At 34.2% G+C, this 12,968-nt stretch overlaps 1 protein-coding gene across 3 annotated transcripts in view; it reads right to left on the bottom strand.

Moving 5' to 3' along the window:
- Positions 1-11,789, bottom strand: part of fdxr (ferredoxin reductase) — a 41,536-nt gene extending 29,747 nt beyond the window's left edge. Inside the window, exons 1-5 of one of the 3 annotated variants that reach the window (XM_051124875.1) lie at positions 11,577-11,787; positions 10,972-11,226; positions 7,745-7,836; positions 7,183-7,278; positions 4,407-4,529 (exon numbers count right to left, since the gene is read on the bottom strand). In XM_051124875.1, coding sequence (XP_050980832.1) covers positions 4,407-4,529; positions 7,183-7,278; positions 7,745-7,836; positions 10,972-11,065 — 405 coding nt within the window. In that variant the 5' untranslated portion in view covers positions 11,066-11,226; positions 11,577-11,787. Of the gene's footprint in view, positions 1-4,406; positions 4,530-7,182; positions 7,279-7,744; positions 7,837-10,971 lie in introns of all 3 variants that reach the window. The other 2 variants (XM_051124876.1, XM_051124877.1) reach the window with 2 other exon arrangements.
- Positions 11,790-12,968: the final 1,179 nt, after the last annotated feature.

Here is a 12,968-nt window from a genome sequence, read left to right as displayed (position 1 = left end):
CCTGTATGTTATGCTAAATTAGTTTAAATCGTTTAACCACCACAGCGTCTTGTCCCCACTGGCAATATTGCATGATTTGTGTGAAGGATAGCAAGTTAGCAGGGTTGTTACACAACATAACATACACAACCACAGATTTTGAACGATCGCTAGAAAATACAATCTTCGTAGATTAATCTTTTGGAAGTGAATATACAACAAATTTACTTTCACAGCGTTAGATACAGCGTCTTCTCGACATGACGTAAACCACATGGGAATTTTACTGTGTTTGTGGGCGGGCAAGTTGTTTGTGACGTATGGCCGTAACAGAATAAGATTCAAATTCCTTACGACTCATTCAGGCGATTGTGAGCCGACTCTTTTTTTTAATATTTATCTTTATTTATGGTGCACTGTCGGCGTCACAACTTTGCAGATAGTTTATGTTCACATACAGCTACATGACACACTGCATGAAAGGTCATATTTGAAAAGGCATAATAGGAGCACTTTAAGGTTTTTTTTTTAATAATAAAAAAAACAGTGCAAGTCTTACTTTGTGATTTATACAATAAGACAACATAAGCATAAAAGAAGGTATGACATTTTTTTGTATGTTTATATGTTTTTATTTTACTGTATCTGAAAAATGAGTTTAATTTGTATCTCTAGTGTATTTGTCTTATTGTGCCTCTTTTTCAAAAATGATACATTTTATATTATTTATTTATAATTATATATAAATGAAAAACTATATTATAATAATAATTATATAATAATAAGTAAAAGTACAAGTATGTTAATAAGTACTCCTTTTTCCATACTGTTAAAGGGATAGTTCCCCCAAAAAAGAAAATTTATTCAAGTTTTCCCAAATTCAATCCTTGATTCTAATTTATCATAAGCTTTGATTTGGTCTAAAGAATTAATGATTATTTTAGTTTGAAGACTAAAATAGCTACCAAAATAAATGTTGAATTTGGACTTATTGGACTGTTTTATAAAATCAGTATCGCATTTGCAATCGTAGCATTTGGAGAAAAAACTGTACGGTTTGTGTGACATTAACTACATCAGAATGTATAAATATAAAAGCCATAGGGGGCGCCTATATTTGCCTCCTTATATCATTCTAAATGTATTTTAATAGAATAAATCATGCAGTAAAAGCATGAACTCTAAATGTGCACGTGCAGTAGTCCTACATCTCAAAGTGGTGCAATATATATATTCCCCCCGCAGACCCAGACAGGAATTGTGCCGTCGTACTGTCATTTCCCTCCTGCCCGGCTGGATGTCTGTGCACGCCTCCGCACACCCCTAATTAAAAAAAAAAAAAAAACACCTTTCTCGTTCCCACTAACAGAACACTGTTTAGTCTACTTATGTGGATTACTAAAAGATGTTTATCATTTAGGTTTTTTTTTTTTTTTTTTTTCAGAAAAACCAAAAGGGCATGTTTGGAGACCACCAGAGACATCAGCAGGCAACAATGACCTAATCAGCTGAGAAAAACAACAGGAGTTGATGACAGACAAATCATAAAAGCTGTGAAAATGAACCCTAAAATACATGTCTGTAAAATCATCAACAACCTCCAGAAAGCAGGGGTGATGCTCTGGCAATCTACTGTCCACAGGGGACTTTGATACAAGATGCAAACCAGGGTTCCCATGTACACCAGATTCAAGGACTTTCAAGAACTTTTTAAAGCACCATTTATTTTATATCAAGCACCTATCAAACTCACACGCCAGCATATGTAGCGTCATGAAAGTCTTCTTACAGTATTTAACATTCCACTTCCACTTAACATTTACATTAAACATTTCAGAGTAACGAGGTTTTTAATGTGTAGTTTTCATAAATTTAGACCATTCTGAGCAATCGTGTTCAAATGAATTTTGAATTTCTCAAATACTGATAAAAATGTATATTTTTTGCATCAAACTGTTTTTCGGTTTTTTTGCTGTAATTCTTGTAAAAGATTTAAATTTGAAAGCATTTCTCAATTTTTAAATTAATAAAAAGAAATTTTGTTTTCACCTTCGTAATGGCATTTTTCTAGCTTTATTAAAAGTATGTCATCTTTTGTCAAATTCCAAAAAATATATTTGAAGAGTTCAGATGCAAAAGCCTCTAAATCCATCTGACGTGTTTCTTTAAAATGAGCATTTCTTTCTGGCTACTTTGTATAGGTTTCTATGTAAGTACTGGTACTTCTGATTGAGCTGAGGCTGGAATTTAGTGAGTTTGAAGTAAAAGTATTTGATGGACGTATAATATGTGTCAAGAGCATTCGCTCAGTATCATTATCTCATTTTTGACCGAGATGGCTTTTAGCTGGTTTTGCATCTGAACTCCTCATTTATAAGCTTTTTTAAAAGTTTAAAACAACCGAATAAAAACAAGTAGAATAAGAATAAGTTATCAATCAAATGAAATCAGTATAAAAAAAAATTGTACTAAAGAGGTGGCACAGAACACAAAAGTGGCTTGTAGGTGCATTTTCAGATGGTTTAATGAGGCTCAGCAGTCACATGAGTGCAATGATATTCATAACTTTATGTTGAGGTTAATGTTTTATATGTACTATTTTGAATAGAGAAATATTAAATGATTTAAATCAAGTCACTGATTTTATCACTGAATCATTCATTGAATTGATTCGTTCGAACGGTTGATTCATTCAGGAACAAAGCAAGTGACTGTCTTTATGAATGGGTAATTGAATCAGACACATTAAAAAAAATGTCCATTCATGCATAAATGAAACAACACTGTGTTTGAATTGAGATGTGCAGCAGCTCAGCTGTTACCTTCTTTGAAACAATTTGTTGAAGTATAAACCTACAATTGTTTTCAAGTACTTTCCAGGCCTTGAATCCACGTGTCTGATATTCAATTACTTGCAAGTACTTTCAAGAAGCGTGGGAACCCTGACAAACCTCTGACCAGCACCAAAAACAAAAAAGAACAGAAACGAGACAAAGATTAACCTTTATCTAAGTGACAGAAAATCAAAAGAGTTGAGAAAAAAGGAAACTGCAAATGATCCTAAGCATACAACCTCATCTGTAAAGCATGGTGGAGGTGGTGTCATGGCAAAGGCACGCATATCTGTCTCTGGAAGAGGCTCTCTCAATTTCCATAGTGACTTAATGTATAATGACAGCAGCAGAATAAATTTGGAAGGGTACAAAACCATATTGGCTACCAGTATTTAAGAAAATGCTACCAGACTCGTCAGAAAGCGCTTCAAGTTGCATCAGGACAGTGACCCAAAACCCCCTGCCAGTTCAGTTTATCTCAAGATTTAAATCTGATTGAACATGAATTTCACCAGCTGAGGAGAAAACTAAAGGCAGAAACTCCCCAAAATAAGCAACATTTGGAACTGGCTGCAACAGAGGCGGAGACCAAAAATCTGGTGATGTCTATGGGTCGCAGACCCACTGCTCTGATTGCACACAAGGGATCTGCAACAAAATAACGGCTTTCAGTCTTCACATCTGCCTGAAGTTCATCAAACAGTGGGAACTCTAAAAGGTCCTTTTTATTTGGTAAATCACATAGACAAAAATGTCTATGTGACCCTGGACCACAAAACCAGTCTTAAGTCACTGGGGTGTATTTGTAGCAACAGGCAAAAATACATTTGTATGGGTCAAAGTTATTCATTTTGCTTTTATGCCAAAAAACATTAGGAAATTAAGTAAAGATCATGTTCCATGAAGATATTTAGTAAAATTCCTACTGTAAATATATCAAAACTTCATTTTTGATTAGTAATATGCATTAATAAGAGCTTAATTTGGACAAATTTAAAGGTGATTTTCTCAGTATTTAGATTTTTTTTTGCACCCGCAGTATAATCTTTCTGTTTACTTTTACTTTCCAACTGCTGTGACAGCAGACTTCGATCCAAACCACGATCATGTGAGCATCACAGTCAGCAAAACTGATAAAATGCAAACACTGACTGAAATATAAATCACTTCAGATAAAAGCACTTGACACCTGCTCTAACTAGTATAAACACCACCTCTGACCAAACAAAAAAAACAAAAAAAAACACAGACCATACCTTATGCCACTTTTTCATTCAAATGCATCAACAATGTCAGTGTGCAGCCACTTTCTGTTTCTCTTGTCTCTTCACTTTCCAAATATTTACACTTATTTGTTTACACTTTTTCATTTTAAACTGGACTAAAACATGCCAGCCCAGGATAGAGACTGTCATCTATTAATATTAATATTAGTAATATTTCTTAAATATATACACATATGTGTATGTGTGTAAATATACACAGTACACACACATTACATAAGCACAGACTTTATTCTGGATGCGATTAATACCTATTTGGTGAGTGAATAATCTGGATTCGCTACTGTTGTGTTGTGTTTTGTATCCTCACCAGCACTACAGCATGGTATGCTTGTCGTAACTCGTCAATCGTCACATCTTTACCCACATTCACATTGCCATGGAAGTTGCATCGCTCATGGTGGGCCGTCTGAGTGAAGGTGTTAATGACATTCTGGAAAATTAAAATGAGGAATTAAAAAACTCGCATTAGTTCACAAGCATATGTTTACAGCAAAAAGAAAGAAAAGGCTAATACATTATACCTAAACATGCTTAAGCTTGAGGAAAACTAGAGTAGTAGTGGAGTAGTAGAGAGCGTTTTTTAATCAAGTCTGCTGCCCGTGTTCTCACAATGCTTATCACACGTACGTCATCTAAACATCTGAAGGATTGTACCGACATAGTCGCAACATCCTGTAACTTTAGACATGAACAATCCTTCCTGTTCTACTAGCAGTAACCAAGCACTGAATATTACAAACAAAGGAAATGGATGAACGTTATTGTTTCCCCTAACAGCTTTTAAAGGTCAAGTCATATCTGTGCGTCGTCACCAAATGCCATAGGTCAAACAGATAGCCCTAATCTTACTAATAAGTTTATTTATACTACACGAAAGGGTGATAAGAAGGTATTATAATGTTAAATCAGCTTGAAGTCGAAACTGCATTTGTAAATTACATGCACCACATAGTATATTACAGCTAAAGTCAAAGGTTTACATACACCTTGCAGAGTCAGCAAAATGTTAATTATTTTACCAAAATAAGAGGGATCATTTAAAATGCATGTTGTTTTTTATTTAGTACTGACCTGAATATTTCACATTTACACATCTACAAGAGAAAATAGTTGAATTTATAAAAAATGACCCCGTTTAAAAGTACATAAGGTTGATTCGTAATACTGCGTTGTTGCCTGAATGATCCACAGCTGTGTTTTTTTGTTTAGTGATAGTTGTTCATGAGTCCCTTGTTTATCCTGATCAGTTAAACTGCCCGCTGTTCTTCAAAAAAAATCAGTCAGGTCCCACAAATTCTGTGGCTTTTCAGCATTTTTGTGTATCTGAACCCTTTCCAACGATGACTGTATCCATCTTTTCACACTGAGGACAACTAAGCGGCACATATGCAACTATTACAGAAGGTTGAAATGCTCACTGATGCTACGGAAGAAAACATGATGCATTAAGAGCCATGGGGTAAAAACATTTGGAATTTGAAGATCAGGGTAAATGTAACTTATTAAGTATCTACTGTAGCTTCTGAAGGGCAGTACTAAATTAAAAAAACATGATATTTTGGCAAAAAAAAAAAAAGTACACATCTTTGTTCTGTTCAAAAGTTTTCACCCCTGGCTCTTAACGCATAGTGTTTTGTTTTTTGTTTGTTTGTTTTTTCCTTCTGGAGCATCAGCGAGTGTTTGAACCTTATGTAATCGTTACATACGAGTCCCTCGGTGTGAAAAGATGGATCTCAAAATCATACAGTCATTATTGGAAAGGGTTCAAATACACAAAAATGCTAAAAACTCACATAATTTGGAAAAACAAAGCGCAATCAGATAACAACACAGTTTTAAGAATCAAGTGTATGTAAACTTTCAAACAGGGTAATTTTTATAAATTCAACTATTATTTTCTCTTGTGGACTATATGTAAATATATTTTATGTGAAATATCTTATTCAGGTCAGTACTTAAAAAAAAAAAACATGCATTTTGTATGACTCCCCTTATTTTGGTAAAATAATTAACATTTTGCAGATTGCAAGCTTTTGACTTCAACTGTATATGCATTACATTACACCACATGCATTTTTATTGCAATACTGTTTCAATATATGAAAAGTGGCATGTGAATATTTTTATAACCGTGGATAAATATTTATAAACAGCTGAATGATAGTTTTTAACTCATTCACTGAAGTAGAAATAAATAAATCAAGCAAGCTCAGTTTTGGCTTTTGAGGATTACATCAAAGATTTCTCATAATGACATAATGTTCTCATAAGAGGAAATCACAAGACAAAAAAGGATCATGAACTAAAATCCACAGTCTTCAGCAAATTCAATGACACAATATTACACTTTCTGTTCCTAATCTTTGTGTTCACACCATTTTTGATGTAAACTGCACTGTTTAACCAGCTCTGGTGAGGGAAAAAATATTGATCTTCTGTTTATTATATTTAAAAACTGTTGCTGACACTGGAATAACACAGAAAACCCTAATTCTACTACCTTATTGCTCGGCTCTGGAAAAACTCAGATAGGAAAACTTTAATTACTTTAAAGATTTTTTTGTAGGAATCTGATCCAAACAATTACTTTTAAAAGTAATTACAATATTGCATTACTGTTACATTACAAAAAAAGTAACTTAGTTACTTTTTATGGAAAGTAATGCGTTATATTATTTTGCAAACTTTTTTCTCGCCAGGGCTTGAATTATTTTAAATTAAAAAGTAATGTGTTACTTCACTAGTTACTAGTTACCAACACCGTTTACAACTTATTATTATTAATATACCAATATCCGACATATGCTTGCAAGCATAAAAAGCGTTTTTTTCCCTGGTTAATTTGAATAATATTGATCAGCATTATTCTTAAATCCACTTTACATCTATAATCTGATATGTGGTTTAGTAAACAGTATATTTATTTAGAAAAAACAGAGCTTGGTTTGTTTTTGGGGATTTGATTAATAAAGTAGTCTCTGCATGACACATGAAATCATGACATATAAGCGAGACTTGAAGTGATGTAAAACCATAGTAAACAGGGTTATTTTTATTTCGAAGTCACTAAACAAAGGCCTGACCTTGACCTCTGGATGATCGGGTGCGACCCCAAACCGTACCAGTCCAAACGGCACCGGCAGCCTCTCATAAATGTCTACGGATGCATCCTGCTGAGCCTGTAGAGGATACAATGAAATAAACCATCTAAAAAAATAGCAACTGAATGATGAGACTGATGAGTTTGTCTGTATCCCACATACACAGAACTAAAAAAAACAGCATTCAAACCCTCAGAGGGCTTGCCATTTCTGGAAAGCACTTGTGATTAGACCAGCTGTTCCTCTTTCATACTTCAGTGGTTTGACTAAAAGCCTTCAAGTACCAGAACATTTTGTCCATCTCAACACCACCAGTATGGTTACTGTCTGTGTAGGTGTGGGGTAAAAATAAACCTCAGTGACACCGGCTGTAATTTACCTGGATGGTTTTCAAAGAAAATACCTTTCGAGCTCACTGTCACGCAAAGTCTCAAGAAGCAAATAGGTTCATATGCAATCAGTAAAGCGTGTCAACCTAAAAGAACCAAATCAGATAATGTGAGATCTTTCCTGAGAAAGTGTTTATGTGGGCCGGTGGACAAACCTTCAGAAGTTGTTGTGCTGTGTAAAAACCTGCAGGCCCTCCACCTACAATACACACTTTTGGACCGGATGTGGAAGACAACCCACGCACACCTGTCAACGTGACAAAAACATCATTCAGTACATGACACGTTATTATATGACATAAAACAACATGGACTGATTGAGCAATCGCTGTACACCACACACAGTAAAACTGTCAACATACTGTGGGCGTGATTTTTATCATAAAGCTGTCTATTTACGCAACCGTCCAAAAATATATAACAACTGTCTGTCTGTGTATCTATCCATCTACCTATCCATTCATCCATCCATCTGTCTATTATCTATCCATCTGTCTATCTACCTATCCATCCATCCATCCGTCTATTATCCATCTACCTACCTACCTGTCTTTCTGTGCGTCTGTCCATCCATCCTTCCATCCATCCATCCTTCCATCTGCCTATCCCCCTATCCCCCACACACCTATCCCCTATACCTAACACACACATATGTCTGGTTTATTATCCTTGTGGGGACTCTCCATAGGCGCAATGGTTCTTATACTGTCCACACTGTATTTTCAATCCCCTTACCCTCACCCTACACCTACAGAAAACTCAAACAAAAAAACTTATTCTGTATGATTTATAAGCTTGTTTCCCCATGGGAACCTCAATTTAGATCCCCCCGGTGACATGAGTTCCCAGGAGTCTTTGTGTATTCAGGTTTAGATCCCCACCAAGATATAAAAACAAGACCAAACACACACACACACAAATGCATATCATGTCTGGTAGAGACTGAAAATCTGTAACGAGTGATGAAATTGTTTTGAAGGATGTGAAAGTCTCTGCTAAGGGCCAGCAGATGTTTAGCTTCATGTCTGGAAAAAAAAAATGTGGGAGGGTGTCTAGAAAAGTTCCAGGACTTTTTTTAACGTTGGTCTGGCGAGATTGAGCAGGATTTCCTCTGAACTTTGGCAGTGGCATACAAAGTTCATTAACAAATAAAAGACATTCTATAAGGATAATGATCAGTCTGGATTGTGAGATATAAATTCGAAATAGTGAGAAACAGAATAGAGAGTTTATATTTAGCAATTCCGACTTTATTTCTCACAATAGTGAGTTTACTTCCTACAACTCTATAAAAAAAAAAAAAAAAAGTCAGAATTATGAGAAAAATACTTTTTTCTCGCAACTGCAAATTTATATCTCGCAATTCTGACTTTTTTTTCCCATCATTTAATTTTTTTCTCAGAATTGTGAGATATAAACTCCCATTTTTTCTCTAAATTGGACTTTATAATTTGGAATTTCAAGTTTATACCTCATAATTCTGAGGGGAAAAAATCTGAATTGCAAGATATAAATTCGCAATTGAGAGAAACAAGTCAGAATTGTCAGAAAACATGCCAGAATTGCGAGAAAAACAGAACAGTAAGTTTATATTTCGCAATTCCGACTTTTTCAGAATACTGAGATATAAACTCACATTTTTTTTTTAATCTAAATTGGATTTAATACCTTGCAATTTTATGTTTATACCTCAGTTTTGAATTGTGAGATATAAATTTGTAATTGTGAGAAACAAGTCTGAATTGCGAGGGGAAAAAAAAGCCAGAATTGCGAAAAAAAAACAGAATAGTGAGTTTATATTTTGCAGTTCTCACTTTATTTCTTGCAATTGCTAGTTTATATACTGCAACTCTTTAAAAAAAAGTCAGAATTATGAGAAAAGGTCAAGATATAAAAGATACCAAAATATAAACTCACAATTGTTTTTCCTCTAATTCTTGCAATTCTGAGAAAAAAGTCAGAATTATAAAAAAAAAAAATTAAGAATTGTGAAAAAAAAGTCGGAACTGTGAGTTTATATTCAGCAATTCTTAATACCTTGCAATTTCAAGTTTATACCTCACAATTCTGAATTGAAAGATATAAATTCGCATTTGTGAGAAACAAGAATAGTGAGTTTATATTTCATAATTCCGACTTTATTTCTCACAAAAAAAGTCAGAATTAGGAGAAAAGGTCAGATTTGCGAGAAAAAAAGTCAGAATAGTGAGTTTATATTTCGCAATTTCCTACTTTATTTCTCACAATAGTGAGTTTATATCATGCAACTCTGAAAAAAAGTCAGAATTATGAGGAAAAGTCAGAATTGCAAGAAAAAAGTTAGCAATTCTGAGAAAAAAAGTTAAAATTATACAAAAAGCACTAATACAACCAAATTCTGCTACTAATTTATAGTGTTTTTTGTCTGTTTGATTATGTCATCTTTACCACACATCTCTGCCATATGTACATCAAGCTACTACTACATATATTGTAAAAATGTCAATTTGGTTATATGTATCCACGATATGTATCGTGAAAAGCGCTATACAAATAAATTTGAATTGAAATTGAATTGAAATATTTAGCAATTCTTAATACCTTGCAATTTCAAGTTTATACCTCACAATTCTGAATTGTGAGATACAAATTTGCATTTGTGAGAAACAAGTCTGAATTGTAAGAAAAAAGTCAGAATAGTGAGTTTATATTTTATAATTCCGACTTTATTTCTCACAATAGCGTGTTTATATCCTGCAACTCTGAAAAAAAGTCAGAATTATGAGGAAAAAGTCAGAATTGTTAGCAAAAAGTTAGCAAATGTGAGTTTACACTATGCAAATCTGATTAAAATTTTTTTTTTTTTTACAAAAGATATACAGTAAGCTCACAATTGTGAGGAAAAAATAAAAGTAGAACTGCAATATAAAAAGTCAATTATCATTGACTCATATTTAGTCATAGAAATGGGCTTCCATACTAGTAATAACCAGAGACATGCTGACTTTTTTTTTAAACAATGTGTACATCAATCAGTACAACATATTCTTTGAACTGTAATTAAGCATTTACATTTTTAGTACACTGTGCATGTCTCTGTGTAAATGAATCACAGACATCATAAAGATGCACCTGCTGCTACAACACCTAATAATACTAATACAGACGGGTAAGGTTCAAGTTGTTCACCCCAAGATGAGAGTTTATCTTGGTAAACTTACCTTCTCTAGTAGCAATACTGATTATTAAGTTTAATACTGTTTTAAAACATGTACATGATAAAAAGACTATTTACTGCAGTAGAATTGAGCGGCACACTTTGTTCATAGGGAAATTCAGATTCTCTCATGACGTCACGACGACAAACAAACAAACAATATTAAGTGTCACATCATAAACTCACCGCCTTCAGCTGACAGACTTCGAGATGCCCGACACAGGCCGTGGATCTTCATCACAGAGCCTCTCACGAGGTTCACCATCGTCATCATCTTCATCAGATATGTAAATGCAGTACAAAAACAACAGTCCAAGTCCAACAATGACTCTGTTATGAAGCCAAAAGCTGCTTATGCTTTGATCCCTCAGCGCGTGTTCTTGGGTCACATTCGTGGGCTTGCATTCATGTATGTGCTCATTTGAACTTCATGCAATAAAGCTGAAATACATCTGTATTAAAGATTTGCATTATGCATTTCTACAGCCTGCTTCAGATTGCACCAATTCTGTTGCACTGGGGTCTTTTAGAGTAAAATAAAAGAGATGTTGAGTGCACAGATAAAGCAGAAAAGAAAATAACATTTTGAAGCGTCCATGGCAACTTATGAACAAGCAGCAAAGCAGAGCTGATCGTATAAATACAATAGCACGCAATTAAATAAAGTATCCCAAATACGGTGCATATAAGAAAATCAGTCGATTAAAAAAAGAACGCGATGCATAAAAACGCAAGAGTGACAATTAGAAAAAACAAGAAGAAGTTTAAAACTGTAAATGAAGTGTCCTTACTTCTGTTCAAGCGTGCATCACTTTAAGTTCTCCGTGATAAACGAATGCTCCGATTAAACGTTCCTCCTTTGCCACTTTCCGCTGTATTTTGTCGAGCTTTTCGTGCATAAATGCACTTTATTCCTCAAAGTTTGCGGTTTCACTGCTCATCCGAGTGATTTTATCAGTTTAGCCTTGACTGAAGGTCTCGGGCTGTGTCCAGATATATTACCCACAGCGTCAAGGCCATGGACTCATTCACATTAGTACCCTATTTGACTGATTCATGGGATTTGTCTGCTTAGCACAGTACAGTTATTCTCGTTTTATGTCCTAAATTTCTGAAAAGTTACTATATGTGCCAACCTGACTGTGTTTGCCTCGTTAGAGAAAAAGTACGGTCAAAGGAAGTGGTTAGTGTGCATAACAGTGACTGTAAAATATGTATTTTAGATATAGAAATAACATGTTTTGAGTTTTATGGTCATTGCGCTACCTTAGGCTGTTTTTCACATGGCCATTGGACTAGTTTTGTCATGCACACCTGGCAACCCTGACTACAGCTATTGCTCAATATGGATCAATGTCCAGGTTTATTAGACTACGTTGACTCTTTATGGTAAAGGCCTAGTGTTGCTGACATTTTCTTATCGCTTTTCCAGTACAGCCACAGCAGATTTAATTATTGCAATTAAAATGTCAGTATTACAACATGCTGTATATTCATTCGTGTGTGTTATTTAATTTACCTGAATACTTGTTTTCTTTTATCTTCTTTATTACTTTTGTTAACTTCAAAGTTCAGTTCTAATATTTCACTTTGAATGCAGTTTCATTAAAGAGTTTGTGAGGTATACCATTAAACATTTTGATATGCACCCCAGACAAGTTTCTTCTCAGGTAAAGTGGGTCATTGTGTTGATATGGTGAAATCTTAATATGAGAATATTCAAAAATCAGAAATTAAAATATGTCAGTGTTTTGGACCCATTTTGCCTGGGTTCACCACTGTTTCAGTTCTTGTTTCTTTATTTGGTCATGTTTCTGTACTTGTAATCTGATTATCAGATTATCAGACAAACATATTTAACAAACCCCAAAACAAGTTAACAAGTTCACTCAATTTGTATGAGAATCTTGATATAAGAATATTCAAAAATCAGAAATTAAAATATGAAATTAAAAACTCAAATATGATTATACCACATGCAACAACAAATAGGCTTTTCTCTCATCCTTTCTGTATTCTGACTAAACAATTCATGCCTCGCATTCCTTTCTGTTCTTTATTTCTTTTCTTCCATGTCCAAACTGAATTTCCTGACTACGTGCTCACGGACTTAAAAGTACATGTTATTATGAGCTACGTTATTTTTAAATGTTTTTGTTTTCTTTAGATCATTTTTAATAATG

Source organism: Labeo rohita, chromosome 12, assembly GCF_022985175.1.
Source record: "Labeo rohita strain BAU-BD-2019 chromosome 12, IGBB_LRoh.1.0, whole genome shotgun sequence".
NCBI lineage: Eukaryota > Metazoa > Chordata > Actinopteri > Cypriniformes > Cyprinidae > Labeo > Labeo rohita.
The sequence above is the reverse complement of the archived record's forward strand: the minus strand, read 5'-3'. Positions and strand labels throughout refer to the sequence as shown.